The sequence below is a fragment of the Rhinoderma darwinii genome, chromosome 2 (assembly GCF_050947455.1).
Source record: "Rhinoderma darwinii isolate aRhiDar2 chromosome 2, aRhiDar2.hap1, whole genome shotgun sequence".
Taxonomy (NCBI): Eukaryota; Metazoa; Chordata; class Amphibia; order Anura; family Rhinodermatidae; genus Rhinoderma; species Rhinoderma darwinii.
The window spans coordinates 217197567-217213770 of record NC_134688.1 but is presented as its reverse complement, the minus strand read 5'-3'; the positions used below and the strand labels follow the sequence as shown (position 1 = coordinate 217213770).

The 16204-nt window shown below is 41.7% G+C and overlaps 1 protein-coding gene across 1 annotated transcript in view; it reads right to left on the bottom strand.

Annotated features, from left to right (window-relative positions):
- Positions 1–2276: 2276 nt before the first annotated feature.
- Positions 2277–16204, bottom strand: part of RABEP1 (rabaptin, RAB GTPase binding effector protein 1) — a 139618-nt gene continuing 125690 nt past the window's right edge. Inside the window, exons 16-18 of the mRNA XM_075852836.1 lie at positions 13632–13730; positions 12509–12625; positions 2277–5674 (exon numbers count right to left, since the gene is read on the bottom strand). Coding sequence (XP_075708951.1) covers positions 5573–5674; positions 12509–12625; positions 13632–13730 — 318 coding nt within the window. The 3' untranslated portion in view covers positions 2277–5572. The remainder of the gene's footprint in view (positions 5675–12508; positions 12626–13631; positions 13731–16204) is intronic.

The window sequence follows — 16204 nt, the reverse complement described above, 5'->3', positions numbered from 1 at the left end:
AGAGGCAAGCGCGCTCTCATCTCTTCAGCTCTTGTGAGAGATCAGTCTTATATTGTCTGCCGAACTCGCAAGGGGGCGTCAATGCTACGGACAGTGTAAGAGCTGTGGAGAGGAGAGCGTGCTCCTCTCATCTCTTCAGCTCGTGTGAGAGATCAGTCTTGTACTTTGTCTGCCGAACTGGCAAGGGGGCGCGTCACTGCTACAGACAGTGTAAGAGCTGGGGAGCTCTTACACTGTCCGTAGCAGAGACACGCTCCCTTGCCAGTTCGGGTGAAAAGACTGATCTTCAAAGCTGGAGAGAGCGTGTCACAGCCATAGTAACACGCCCCCTTGCCAGTACATACCCCATTGACTGTACAGAGGGTTATTTAAATGTCGGGCGCCAAATATAACGGCACCGATATCTAAATAACGGAGGGCGGTAGAAAAAAAAAGTAAACCGCAGGGTTTTATACAGCCCTCCCCATTACATGTATGCGGAGGTGAAAGGTTCTCTTTAAGATTAGAAAAAGTGAAACTTTATAAGGGCAAATAAGGATACCGATATGTCACCTAAAATATAAGTGCTGTGGACATCTTCAGGAACAGAAAGAATTTTATAGTCAACAAGTACGATAGCAAAAATGACTGAATGAGTGGGTAACAAGGGGAAAATTGTTGAAATTTTTTTGGGGGAGAAAAGATCAAAAATGTTGGGGTAAGATTTATGAGTAGTTTCAAATACCTTACTGCTAGATCGAAAAAGCGACATTATTTTTAGTTACATAGGTTATATTTCACTGCATCAGGTTTACACAAGATTATTCTAGATGTAAAACAGTTGCAAGTAAAACTTAAGGTCCTCTTATACTTGCCAATTATTGGGCGAACGAGCATTCAAACACTCGTTCCCGATAATTGCCCTGTGTAAACAAGGCAGCGATCAGCACATCGTATAGTTTTAAAAGTGCAAAATATTGTTGTTGGAAGTACATCTCCCTGTGTAAACAGGGAGATGTACTGCCGACATGATACAAATGTATGGGGAGGAGCGATCGGAGTAACGTCCGCTCGGCCCCATACTCGCTACTTGTGAAAGAAGCAAACAAGCGCTGATCAAAGCCTCAATAAGACGTGCGCCGGCCGAGTCTCGTCCGTGATCCGTGGAACATGTCCTATCTTTCCTCAGGTCAGACCCGATTCACACGCTAAAGTGAATGGGTTCGTGAAGGCTATCGGGAGAAACTCAGATGCCGTTAAAAACGGCCCGAGTGGCACATCGGTCGTGTGCAACTGCACTAAGTGTGCTCTTTGAATTACCTGGATTTCTGCATTGATTACAAGTTAAATGTGGTCTGATTGTTATCTAGGCCATAATTCTAGACCAACACAATGTAACTAAACTAATAACACACAAACACTTGTACTTTTCATGTCTTTTACTGAGCTCATTGAGTAAACATTCACAGTGCAGGGAGAAAGAGTTAAGTTTCAAGGGAAAACAGCTCCTGATTTTCAGACGTTTTTTTATTCAAATTCTCGTTTTTCACTGCCGTTTTTGGAGTTTTTTTCTATAGTCTATGAAAAACGGCTCAAGAAGTGACATGCACTTCTTTTTGCGGCCGTTTTTTTACGTGGCCGTTTTTCAAAATGTCAGAACAGAACGCAGTTTTTCTCATTGAAATCAATGGGCAGATTTTTGGAGGCGTTTTGCTTCTGATTTTTCGGCTGTTTACGGCCCGAAAAACGGCCGAAAATAAGCAGTGTGAACATTCCCCAAAATGTAAAAACCTGTAGATCCCCCCTTAGCAACAATCACCTCCACCAAATGTTTCCTATAGCTGCAAATACGATTTGCACAATGTTGAGGAAGAATTTTGGACCATTCATCCCTACAAATGTGTTTCAGCTCAACAATATTTCGGGGATGTCTTGCATACACAGCCCTTTTCAGGTCATGCCACATCATCTCGATAGGGTTAATGTCAGGACTCTGACCTGGCCATTCCAAAACACAACTTCTTCTAGTTGTGTGTTTTGGGTGATTATCTTGTTTATCTTTAGTTTTAGGCCATGGACTGCTGCCGTTAGGCCATGTTCACACAGCTGATTTTCAGTGTAAAATTATCGCATTACGCTCGAAAATGGTAAAAAGCTGTGTAGTTCATACAAGGCATAATTTTATGCTACTATTTCAAAACACGCCTTTATTTAGAATGGAATATTTTTTGTGTTTTTCTTAAATGAATTGATAAACATGAAGAAGAAAAAAAAAAAAGAAAAAAAAGCTATTAAGAGACTCTTCAGCAGCTTTTTAATTGTCAACACTTTCAATACAGGACACATCTGTAGCATATGTTACACAGGGTTATAGAAAAAGAATCTTGTTTACAGAACTCTGCAGGAGACATTGAAGACTTCAGATGAGAGCTCAGAACTACAGACCTTTCCAGCCTGTTACACAAAACTGCATATAGTACACCCTGATCAGTAAAGTAGTATTTTACATGAAATGTTCTGATAACTGTTCAGTGATATTATGCTTGCATTTAATAAATTAAACAGAAAATGTGCTGCTACTGGAAATGGTACATTAAATCCAGATTACAAGAACATTCTTCACATGCATTCTAGGAGTGGTGAGCTGTAGTATATTGGAACAGAAGAATACAACTTAAAAGGGTGGGGATAAGAGACTTCTCCAAGTAAAGGAAACTTTTGTCAAAATCTTGTACTTTGCCATATAAATTGATGCTGTCTCTTAATTCAACAGTTAACCTACCGGTCATTTTGATAAAATGCTATATATTACCTCATGGGCTGGAAGTAGTTAGCAGAGAATAAATGAATATCTGAACACAGTTATCTTGGTACTTAGATCCCATGTCCCTAGCAATAAGCTGTGTGATTACCAGTGTGCATCTGGAATGTTATCAAAAGAGCAGTGATACAAGAAATGTCAAAGGACGATCAGTTGAAAGTCATGCAGGGGCAATATTCTATATTTCAGGAGGACTGCAAGCTATAGTGTGTTTTAAGTCCTTCTTTACTATGGTATTTTTATGGCAAAACCAGGAATAAATACCAAGAGAGAGTAAATCTACCTTTTTACTTTCTTCTGCTGGTCTCTATTCTCGACCCGAGATATGGCCATGTAAATGAGCCCCTAGTATTAAAGACTTGGGATTGTCGGCCCTTTGCTGTCTTATTTATACAGATTTGTTTTTCATGAAACTCCATTCTTAATAAATCCTCATATATATATATATATATATATATATATATATATATATATATATATAGGGAAATGTTGCACTTGCCATGTTGGCACAATAAACCAATTTTTTTTTCACCTTGACTATTGGAGTGCTGCTGGATTTACTTTTGGGATATGTGTATGGTCTTTGGATCAGCTGGCACCCTTTACTATTGGATTTTTTTTACTTGGAAACTGAGTGCTGCTGCCTTTCTACTGGTGTATGTATATATTTATATATGTATATATACATACATATATATGCACACACACGCACATATATATATATATATATATATATATATATATAATCTGTCGGAAGAAATGTGTGAATCTATAGCATCTCCTGTGGCTGCTATTGGGGGCAATAACATATAGCGAATAGACTTTCAAACTTCTAATGGGAAGTGACAGGAAGCGCACCATTTATGCAAACTGGGCTGAGAAAGATCACCTGACCAACTAACCTAACAACTTTTCTGCAAAGTTGGCGAGTCATTTCAGTTAGACCGCTGAGCCAATCAACGAGAGATGTGCGGCATTAGGCATAACAAGTTCTTCTCTATCGACCATCTGATCAGGAGTGCAGGGGAGCAATTCATTAGGTGATATTGAGCCAATTATAATAGTGATAATAGGGCATCCTATAGATGTCCTAATATAGAGAGGCCTATCAGGTGACAAACCTAACCAAGAAAGGGACTTAGGGATCCATCTCTCACAACAACCGAATTGCTTTGATGTTTTGTCCATTGCTTGAGTAGCAGCAAAGCTAGGAATGTATTAAATAATTTGTACTGTATAAATATAGATTTGTAAACTGGTACTTAAAACTATTGTTTCACAGAAAAATATATAACTTGCCTTTTTCAATGACTGCTGTATCCTCATTTAAAACAATATAATGCGAAACCGTGGAAGGCGGCTACCAAAATTATGTGAGTTAGATGTCAAAACCAATGAAAGAGAATCTGCCACCATAGAGAGTGCTTTAAATTTGGGCATTAGAGTCACTAGTAGCCCTAAACTGGTAATAAAACTCCTCATCAGAGGGCCATAGGGAAGCTCGAGGTCTTTAAAACGGGTTAGTAAATAAGCACTTCCCTCTTGGCCAATCAGTGATACATACAGGGTGCGATCATATAGTGTACCTTACTGTTACTAGGACAACACTCCTAATTTAAAGGGTCTGCCACGGCAATAGGTTATCTCTTTATAAAGCAAAACTGAATCATTCTGTGTTGAGGCTAGTGGTTGCCTAATGGATCTGAATGGAGCAGTACAGTATCTATCTAGGATGAGTGAACTGAAACAAAACTTTTCTAGACAAATGCAAAAGTATGACATGAGCACTTACTATATATGTTGTACAAAGCTAACATGACATGCAACAGACGGAATCACTGTTACTGCTGTACACATTAAACCGGCAGTGCATGCTGCAATATACAGAAATAACATTGGTTTCATGTCTATTTACTGCACAACAGAATTATTAAAAGACCACACCACTACTGGTTTTGTTTTGAGTCCTTTTAAAAACCAGCATATTGCAACGGTATTGCTATTGTTCTTCATTTGTAAATGCATCTAGACAGCAAAACTGTGAATGGAGATCCTGACCTCCAGTCAAAGAGGAATGAGTACTAATATACTATTATATGTACACAGAATTACTGTATACAGATTAATAATTGAGTCAAGCTCGGTCTGCACCAGAACTCCCTATCCAATCTGGTCTCTTGGACAGCATTAGGATACCTAAATTTGCATTCATAGAGAAGAATACAAAAATGCCGCATGGTTGTAATCATAGTTGAAAGTAAAACAATTAAATTACAGAAGGGAATTCACATCTAAAAAGTGTTCATAATTAAAGGACCACATTATAATGTGCACCATAAACCTGCCAAAGAGTCCCCACAAGAGGGCTTCGAGCGCTGCCAATATATTTGTAAGTACAGGACGGGTTAATGTTGTATCTGGAGACCATCTTAAAGTCCTCCAAATCTTGAATTATTGATTCTACTTTGCTTTTGTTATCCAGAAATAAAATAAAAGACCAAATACACATACTTTTATTATTGGAGAGACAGTACTGTTTAGTCAGAGAAAGCAACAAGTTTCATTAGTGTTCCTCATGGAAAAATTTTACTCCTAGCTTTCAAGACGCCTACCTGCATTATGATTTATTCCCTTATACAGTGCTCTCATTCACTTACAGCCACGTCCTCTGATCTGAGATAAAAGTTAAATAATAATTAAGTGTTACTAGAAAGAAGAGTTTTAAAAAAACAAAACTCAGTTGCAACCATAGATCTGTGTGACACAGCGATGTCATGTCTCGGGAAGCTGATTAATGTCAGTCAGTTTTGTATCATTCAGGATAGCACGGATTGCCTCTATTGACTCAGTCTGACGAATACGTTCCAACTGCACCTGAGGGGAAAAAAGTAACTTATATCAGAGTTCAACAATGTTTTATGTTACCAATGTTATGCCTTAAACATGTATAGAGTACATATTATCAGACCGATATTTTCAGTATTACCAAGCAGTTTTGTACTGAAAACAAGTGCCGGATTATCAGAATTTCTGTATTAGAGGATGCCAGATTAAACGAACTTCATGGTGTATATTCTAAACTGCCAGTTCAAGTTGTAAATCTTACAGATATTAGGAGTAATTATGTGTTGCTGCATCAGCCAAACGACATATACAATTCTGGTTATTGGAGGTGGAGATCAGTAGTAACAGGCTGCTTTATACAATAGAGATATGGGACAGTAAAAAGGTCTGCACTTTTAATCTGGACTACAGACTCTGCTACCCAACCCAAAATCCTTGAAACGTCAGCACCTGCCAGATGACATGGCTGTCAAATTAAAGGAACTTTGCTGTAGATCTTAAGTAATAGTCAGTAGATTGCCAGCCATTCACATGTACTATTCACTGCTCGGCTGAAAAAAATTTAGCGAAAGATCAGAAGGCAGGATACTTTAAAGTAAAACTCCAGCTTTAATGAACACTGGATACACACTCTGTAAAACCAAACTGACAATCCAGTGGTCAACAGAAAAGAAACATTTTCTTGAGTACTCACCATAAAATCCTTTTCTCATCCAGTTCATTCGAGGACACAGACCTTGGGTATATGTTGTTGCCACTAGGAGGCTTGACACTAACAATTCAAAATAGCCTTTCCTACGGGATATACCTCACCTAGAGACACTGCACTATTTAGTCTGTCTGCAAGCAGTAGGAGAAGCAGAGACAAGGTAAGAAAAAGGTAAGTCAAAACGATAGAGGAGAATCCCTCCAAGGTTTTTCCATGGTTGTCAGTTGGACAAACAAATGGGTGGGACCTGTCCCCCCAATGAACTGGACAAGAAAAGGATTTTAGGGTGAATACTCAAAAAAAATCGTTTTCTCGTTGGTTACATTGGAGGGACACAGACTGTGTGACGTCCTAGAGCAGTCCCCAGGGGTAGGAACAAAAGAGAGGACATGGCCACATCTTTCACAGATGCCTGCAAGACCTTGAGACCAAGGGAAGCGTCTGCAGAGGCAAAGGTGTGCACCTGATGGAACTTGCCAAATTTGTGCAAGAAAAACCACGCGGCAGCTTTGTACACCTAAAGAGCAGAAGCTTGATTGCGCACAGCCCAGGAAGCCCTATCCGCCCTGGTAGGGTGGGCCATGATCCGAAAAAATGAGAACCCCAAACCCGAATTGCGAATAGCCATCAGAATCCATTGATCGATAGTGGCCTTAGAGGCCGCCAACCACTTCCTGGGACCCTCCTGGAGGATTAACAAGGAATCCGACTTCCGAAAGGAAGCAGTTACAGAAATGTAAGTCCACAAGGCACGGACAACATCCAGGCTGTGGAGAGAAAACTCCCTCGGATGAACTGGGAGTTGGACAAAAGAACGACAGCACAATGTCCTTATTCATGTGAAAAAACTAAACAACTTTAAGCAAAAAGGAGGGCACTGTGCGGGTAACGGTCTTATCCTAAAGAAAAGTCAGAAATGGAGAGTGGCAAGACAAAGTCACCAATTCAGACTCCATGGATGGAAGTCTCCGCTACCAGAAGAACCACCTTCTAGGAAAGTAGAGAAAGAAAAACTTTTCGCAAAGGTACGAACAGAGCCGACTGCCAAAATTAAAAGACCAAGTTGAGATCCCAAGATCGGTGGACGATAAAAGAGGGAACCGCATGAGCAACCCCCTGCAGAAAAGTCTTGACTTCAGACTTTGATGCCAACAGGTGACCGAACAAGAAGAAAAGTGCCGACACCTGTCCCTTCAGGGAGCCAAGGGCCAAACCTTGATCCAGGCCACCCTGGAGTAAGAAAAGGACTCTGGATAGAGAAAATCGCAAAGGGGGGAGATTGTGATCCTCACACCAAGGAAAGTAGGTCTGTGTGTGTACTTTTAGTGCAGAATAATGAAATGTTGAGAAGAGATTACACATGCAAATGTTAGATGTACACAAATTAAACAGATTATAATTACACAGGTAAGAAGTAGGTTGAGGGTAGTACAGCTTCAGTGCCTGCTATTTGACAAATCTTAGCCATTACAGTAGGAATGATAAAGGGAAATCAGCCACAAGTGAACAGAAGGTTGAAAAGTAAAACTAAACTATAGTAAATAAATGAAAACATAATTATCTATAAAAAGCAATGAGGGGCAAATATAAGTTGTAAGAACAAAACTTTTGTGGGAGTGCTCGACATTAAATCCTTTTCTTATCCAGTCCATTGGGGGAAAGACACAGACTGTGGGTATATGATGTTGCTATTAGGAGGGATGACACATAGCATAAAAAAGTGTTGGCCCCTCCTAAAGTATATACCTTTCCTAAAGGTTCAGAGCTAGTGAGTTTGCTCAAAAAGAACCATGTCCAAAGGACAACCTTAACGTCAAAACAAAATGTGGGATCCGTATCGCTCAATGGATTGAACAAGAAAAAGATTTTATAAGGGGTGCTCACAAAATCGCCTTCTAATTTTCATCTCATTGGGGATACAGACCAGGGGACGTCACAAAACAGTCCACATGGGTGGGAAGCGAAGAACAAAGGATGTACGGTCGTGGACAAAATTGTTGGTAAACTTCCATTAAAGAAAGGAAAACCCACAATCGTCACTGAAATAACTTGAAACTGATATCAGTAATAATACATTTTAATTAACTGAAATTCAACTAATGTAAACCAGACATTGCTTTTGAATTGTGGTTCAACCGAAAATTTTAAAAAAAACAAAAAACTAATGAAACTGGCCTGGACAAAAATGATGGTACCCGTTTTTGTTGCAGACGCAAAAATGAAGCATACAAAGAAAATAACATTGTACCTACTGTGAAACATGGAGGAGGCTTGGTTATGTTTTGGGGCGCTTTGCTGCATCTGGCACAGGGTGTCTTGAACCTGTGCAGGGTAAAATGAAATCTCAAGACAAATCAAGGCATTCTGGAGCAAAATGTGCTTCCCAGTGTCAGAAAGCTTGGTCTTAGTCACAGGTCATGGGTCCCCCAACAGGATAATGACCCAAAACTCACAGCTAAAAACATCCAAGAATGGCTAAGAACAAAGCATTGGACTATTCTGAAGTGGCTTTCTATGAGCCCTAATCTAAACCTTATTGAACATCTGTAGAAGGAGCTGAAACATGCAGTCTGGAAAAGGCATCCTTCAAACCTAAGGCAACTGGAGCAGTTTGCTCATGAGGAGTGGTCCAAAATACCTGTGAGTGTGTTAAGTCTCATTGAGAGTTACAGAAATCGTTTGTTTGCAGTGATTGCCTCAAAAGGTTGTGCAACAAAATATTAAGTTAAGGGTACCATCATTTTTGTCCAGGCCAGTTTCAAAAAATTTTTTTTTTCTTTTTATTTTCTGTTGAACCACAATTCAAAAGCAATGTCTGATTTACATTGATTTATATTTAGTTGATTTTATGAAAATGTATTATTACTTTTGTCGGTTTCAAGTTTGACAATTGTGGGTTTTTCTTTCTTTAACGGAAGGGTACCAACAGTTTTGTCCATGACTGGAAGTATCTACTCCACAGATGCCTGCAAGATCTTGCGACCAAGGAAAGCATCCGCATGAGCAAAGTATGCACCATGTGCCTGTAGAATTTGTTACATTTGTGCAGAGACTTCCAGGCAGTTGCCTACAGTTGAAGTGTAGAAACCAGATGGTGCACAGCCCAGGAAGCACCAAATGCTTTAGTGGAAATGGCATAATGCGGAACATGGTATCTTTCCCCCTGGATCCAGTAGACCTCGCAAATAGACCACCGCAACCTACGGAATCACGACCAGAGAGTCAGATTAGTGGAAAGAGGAAGTGTGCGAGTGGTAGACGCACCAGGCACCGACAACATCCAAATTGCGAAGGGAGCACCCGAGATGGGCAGAAGGACCTGAAAAATGAAATCCTAGTTAAGGTGTAAGGAGAACTTCTTTGGCAAAAAGGAGGGCACAGTGCGAAGCACCGCCTTATAATAGTGGATAACTAACTACGGCAGACAACAGGAAAGGGGTGTAAGCGCAGAAATGCTTCGAATGGATGTCACAGCCACAAATCACACCAATATCCAAGTGAGTAGACGCAATGAAATGTCAAATGGGGCTGACTGCATCGCAGAGAGGAAAAAAGGTTAGATCTCAAGACTGTGTTAGGGGTCGATAGGGAGGCACCGAGTAGGTAACCCACTGTAAGAAAGTCTGTACATCAGATTTAGACACCAGATGTCTTTTGAATAGAATGGACAACACGGATACTTGCCTTTAAGAGAGCGGAGGGCAAGACCACGATCCAACCCTTCCTGGAGGAACGCGAGAAGCCTGGGGAGAAAACCACGGGGAGGAAGATGCCGATCTTTCCACCATTACAAATGTTTTCCAAGTGCGGTGATAAATGCGGGCTAAAGCGGGTTTCCGAGCATTCAACATGGTATACATCACTTGTCACGTTGGGTTTGTCGACCCACTGGGCCGTACCGCCTTGGCGGTATGGCAGCTGGCAACCAGGGCGCAGGTAACAGTTCGTATAGGGTACCTGTGGCAGCTCGGACAGTAGCAAGGCAGGCTCGGCTGGGACTAGGCAGCAGGTAGACATCAGGCGTGGAGTAGCAGGACAGGCTTGGAATATAGCACAGCAGGACTACAGCTCAGCACGGCACTTGACCAGGATAGCACAGGATACAGGTACGGGGAATACTGGGAACTGGAAAACAGTAGGAGACCATTTGCATAGACAAACTTTGGATATGACCAACAACGCTCAGGCATTGCAGGGAGGGGCACAGCCCTTCTTATAACCCATGGTGCTCTGTGAGCAATCTCCCACCTGCGTGCGCTTTGGCTTAAGTCTGGACTGAGCTCGCGAGCGCACCCTCATGGTCACTGTGGAACAGGACGGCCGTATGTGCAGACATCTCTGGAGAGAAGGGCGTCTACTGGATGGAGGGAGTTCGTTGTCAGCGACCACGGACGTTACATCACTCACTGCTATAAGCCTTGGACCTTTAGTACGACTAGTTGTACAGCCATGACAGTTAAATGTAGCAAGTGGAATAGAGGATGCCAGCCAGTAAGGTCACTACGTCGGTATATCAACAATGCAGACAATCCAGGATGGCTGAAATCCCCTTGGACTCGATCCTCCTGAGGAGCTTGGTAAGGAGTGGTAGCGGGAAATTCAGGTAAATCAGACTAAAACGATCCCATGGGGCCACCAGAGCATCTACCACGTATTCCATGGGATCTCGACACTGGAAAATGAAGAGGGGAACCTGGCAACTGAGTTGAGATGCCAGCAAGTCGATGTCTCGCGTGCCCCACCTGGAACAAATTTGTTTAAACCCCTCGTGAAGAAGGGCCCACTCCCCTGGGTCAACTAATTTGAGACTGATATAATCCATGAACCAATTGTTGACTCTGGGTCTGGGACTGTCGACAGAGCATTGACGTAAAGCTCCCACCACTCCAGGATATTGGATTATTCAGTTATTGCTGCCGAACACTGTGTCACGCCTTGGCGACTGTCGTGACATTGTCTGTTTAAGCTCGGACTGGGCCTCCGGCCGGAAGAGTCATCCAGTGACTGAGACGTTGGAAAATCAAAATCAGTTCCAGAATGTTGATAGGAAGGCTGGAATCCGGAGACCAGAGGCCTTGGTTCGTGAGATTCTGTAAGGCATCACCCCAACCTCATGGAAAGGACCTGCCAGAGGAGCAGAAGAAATGCCCCTGAGGGATCGATGGTGAAGAGAGCCACCATCGTTGAGACCATCGGCCGGTCAGGGTAAGTTGTATTCAGCGGTCCAGAGAATCTGGGGAACGTTCCCATAGAAGGAGGATCGCCTTCTGAAGCGGAGAAAGGGGATGGCCTCGATGGAATCCACCATTGTGCCCAGAACCCTAACGCAAAAGCCAAGAGAAGTCTGATTGCCTCTCTTTAGAACGCAGATACCCTGATGGAGGGTGGACAATCTCTCTGGAGGAGGGGACAACTAAGCAGAGATAGATACGAATACCATTCCCAGGAAGTCAAGTCTCCAACAAGAAGTCAGATAGGACTCCTACTGGTTGACTACCCATCCGAAGCCAGCCAGGGAATCCAAAATAATTTTTAGACTACCAGATAGTGCTCCCGGCACGAGGACCTGATGAGGATATCGTCCAGACAGGGGACAACTTAAAACCCCCTGAAACGAAGAAGTGCCATCATCACTGATTTATTTTTTTTCATGAAAAAAACATGGGGCCTTCGACAGCCTTAATGGGAGCGCCACAAACTAGTAGTGGTGAGGAAGAACTGCAGGAAGCACTGGTGGGACGATCAAATATGTACTGGAAGGTAAGCAGAGGGGAGGAAGAGAAAAAAAATAAACTAACATTAAAAAAAAGCACAGACAGACTGCTGTAACACTAAGCATATACCCACAGTCTGTGTCCCACAATGAGACAAACAAGAAATACATTTGGTGCAACTCACTAAGCATACCACACTCGTCTTCCTTATGCCACATTCTGGCTGCCTTACATATATGCCCGAAAATTTGTGCAAAAAATGGTGCTTGTCAATAAATTTATCGTGATATAAGATTAAAACAGACTTTCATAAATAATGCACAAGTGCCATTTCTATAACCCATATTACAACACATTTCAGGGCACATTTTATTTGATTAATGTCCCCCACTGACTTTTCTGTATTAGATACGAATATATTTTACTGCAGTGTGTTTTTACCTGCAGCGTTTGCGACAATTTTACAAAGTCCCTTTGCACTTGCTCACTAACATCCAGTTCAGTTTGTAGCCGTAGTGCCTTGTTCTTCTCTTCAAAGAGAATATGTTCAAGGCTGGTCTAAAAGCAAAAAAAAGGTTTGCAATTAATCAACAGAACGACAATCTACTTAATCATAATTAATATGATACTAATTACTAAAAAGGAGTTATTTCCCCAAGACAACACCTTCTTTAAAAAACAAAAGCGGATTACCGTGGGTCTGGCTTTTACCTACGTGACCACATGAGACTACCAAGAGCAGTCCCGAGTGGGGCATAAATTAGGTGAACAGGGGTTGTTTACATGAAACAAACCCTTTTAAAGTTGACCTGTCAGTGCTCACATGCTGCTTAATTGGACTACAGCATGTGAAAAATAGGGCAAGACTGAGAAGATTACTATGTCATTTTTTTACATATGGTGCATACATATTACTGGCTCTCGAACTCGCCTCTTAGAACTAAAGAATCTGGAGTGTGGTCTACCCAGCCCAAATTAAATACAGACATTGATGCCTATGGCCAGAATCAGGCATAGTATGAGTTTACACTTGAAGATATTTCCCAACACAAATATTTCCAGGCTTTAGACGAGTATGCTCCTCTCCTAACGGAATAGTACTAGCAATTTACAGGAAAAGTGCAGAATGGGTCCTACACTTCAGAACATGCTGGGATAATTAAGGAGATGTAGGTTATGACATGTCCCACACTACTATTGCCTGGGGCCACAATGATCACTAGAATGATGGTGCAATGGCCCCACTGGCACTTTCTCTGGAAAGCGAGTGAACAGAAATTAATAATATAAGTGTTAATAGAACCCGCTGCTTCAGGGATTATTTTACCGAGATGTTCCCCAGAAGATGAGCTCCTCGAGACATGCACACACAGCTGATCCAAGCATACATATTTATGGGGAAGTCAGGGGGACCGGTAATGGCTGAGCGAAATTAAGCCAACAATTATCTTAGGTGTATTGGCAGCATAGAGGTATTTCCCTGACCAGTACACTTTGGGTGTTCTAAAACAGTTCTATCACTGCACACTGAAATTCCTGATACTAGACACGGTTTAACATTTACCTTGCTTGATGTCTCCTTCCTAAGCTGCTCTTCTAAAGAGGTTTTCAGATCTTGAATATACTGAAGCTCTTTTGTTTTTTGCTTCAAGGTGGATCCCAGCTGTAGGACAAATAAAATTCCGATAAAGCATATTCTATTACCATTAGTCCAGAGCTGTAGTCACAATTCTGTTGGCTTCAGAGATTCTTTGCAGGTTCATTGTCTGCACTGGTGATTTGCATTCTATAAAAGGGTTATCTTGACACTAGGCACTATATATATATATATAGTAATCTGATGTAGCAAAAGTAAACTATTCTAATGCATTACCAAAGACCGGCTAAATTGCTAGAAGGGTGTCTGTCAAAAATGTTGTTGTCTGTTTTCAGATATATCGGTCACAGGAGGATGCTTGATCCCGCTTTGATCTCAGTGTACCCACTATATTCTGTGATACTCAGCCCTGCTCCCATCGCAGCTCTCGGAAGCGGTAGTTTAACCCCTTAGATGCCGCAGTCAGTGGCATCTAAGTTATTTGACAGAGGGGGGCTTCCTCTGACACCACATCTGCCTCCCCCTGTAATGCGATCTTGGGATGCTGATGGGTGGCCATGGCCATGCCATGGGAGACCGAAGGCCTGTCATTGGTATACGTGTTCACCCCTGGCCGAAAGTTTTGAGACTGATGCAAATTTTGGTTTTCACAAAGTTTGCTGCTTCAGTGTTTTTAGATCTTTTAGTCAGATGTTTCGATGATAAACTGAAGTACAATTATAAGCATTTGATACGTTTTTACATTTTTTTTTGACAAATACATCAAGTTTATGCAAAGACTCAATATTTACAGTGTTGACCCTTCTTTTCCAAGACTTCTACAATTTGCCCTGGCATGCAGGATATCTGCTTCTGGGTCAAATCCTGACTGATAGCAACCCATTCTTACCTAATCACTTCTTGGAGTTTATCACAATTTCTGTGTTTTCGCTTGTCCATCCGCAATTTCTGAGGATTGACCACAAGTTCTCAATGGGACTGAGATCTGGAGAGTTTCCTGGCCATGTAACCCGAAATTTCAATGTTTTGTTCACCGAGCCACTTATCACCTTTGCCTTGTGACATGGTGCTCCATCATGCTGGAAAAAGCATTCATCATCAAATTGCTCCTGGATCAATGTGAGAAGTTACTCTTGGAGGATGTTTAGGTACCATTCTTTATTCATGGAAGTGTTCTTAGGCAAATTGTGAGGGAGCCCACACCCTTAGATGAAAAGCAACCCCACACATGAATGGTCTGAGGATGCTTTACTGTTGGCATGACAAAGGACTCATGGTAGTGCTCACCTTTTCTTCTCCGGACAATCATTCTTCCAGATGTCCCAAATAGTCTTCATCAGAGAAAAAAACTTTACCCCAGTCCTCTGCAGTCCAATCCCGGTACTTCCTGCAGAATGTCAGTCTATCCTTGATGTTTTTCTTGGAGAGAAGTGCTGCTATTCTTGACACCTGGCCATGCTCCAAAAGCCTTCGCCTCACTGTGCATGCAGATGCACGGACACCTGCTGCCATTCCTGAGCAAGGTCTGCACTGGTGTTTAACGGATCCCATGGCCGATTCCTTTTTAGGAGCCAGTCCTGGCACTTGCTGGACTTTCTTGGCGCCCTGAATCTTTCTTCACAGTAATCCTTGAAGTTATTGATCCGATAAATGGTTGATTTAGGGGCAATCTTACAAGCAGCAATGTCCTGGCCAGTAAAGCCCTTTTGATGCAAAGCAATGATGAATTCACGTGTTTCCTTGGAGGTAACCATGGTTAACAGAAGACCACCATGATTTCAAGCACCATCCCCCTTTTAAAGCAACTAGTCTGCTCTTTTAATTCAATCAACATGACAGAGTGATATCAATAGCCGTGTCGTCGTAAACACTTTCTCCTGAGCTAACGAGAAGATCACTGAAACGATGTTAGCAGGTCATTCTGTGGCAGGGCTGAAATGCAGTGGAAATTGGGTTTTTGCGATTAAGTTAAATTTCATGGCAAGGAATGACTTTAATCAGATGAATTGCAATTAATTGCACTCTTCATAATCTAGAGTTAATGCAAATTGCCACTATAAAAACAGAAGCAGCAAACTTTGTGAAAACCAAAATTTGTGTGTCAGTCTCAAAACTTTTGGCCAGTAATATAATAGGACCAGGGCTAGATAGGTTGCCTGTCTGTATACCACTGACAGGCAATAATGCTTTAAATTCATACATATATTTCAGACTACGAATTATACAGCTTGAATTTTCCTAGTGGCGCAAACAAAAATGAAACAATTGCAGAATTGCCACTGAATTGTGCCACTGAAAAATACATACTGTCCTGCAAAAAAAAAAAAAAAAAACAAGCCCTCATACAGCTACACCGACAGAAAAGTTACGGCTCTTGTAATGCGGCGACAAAACAAAAAAAGTCTGTGGCCCTTAACGCCATAAAAGGCTCAGTCTTAAAGGGGGTTAATAATGCGAACGTTTAAAAAAACAAAATAAGTAAATTGAAGTCCACACATGAAAACCTCCCTGTGGGTGGGTCTAAGAATACATAGCAAACA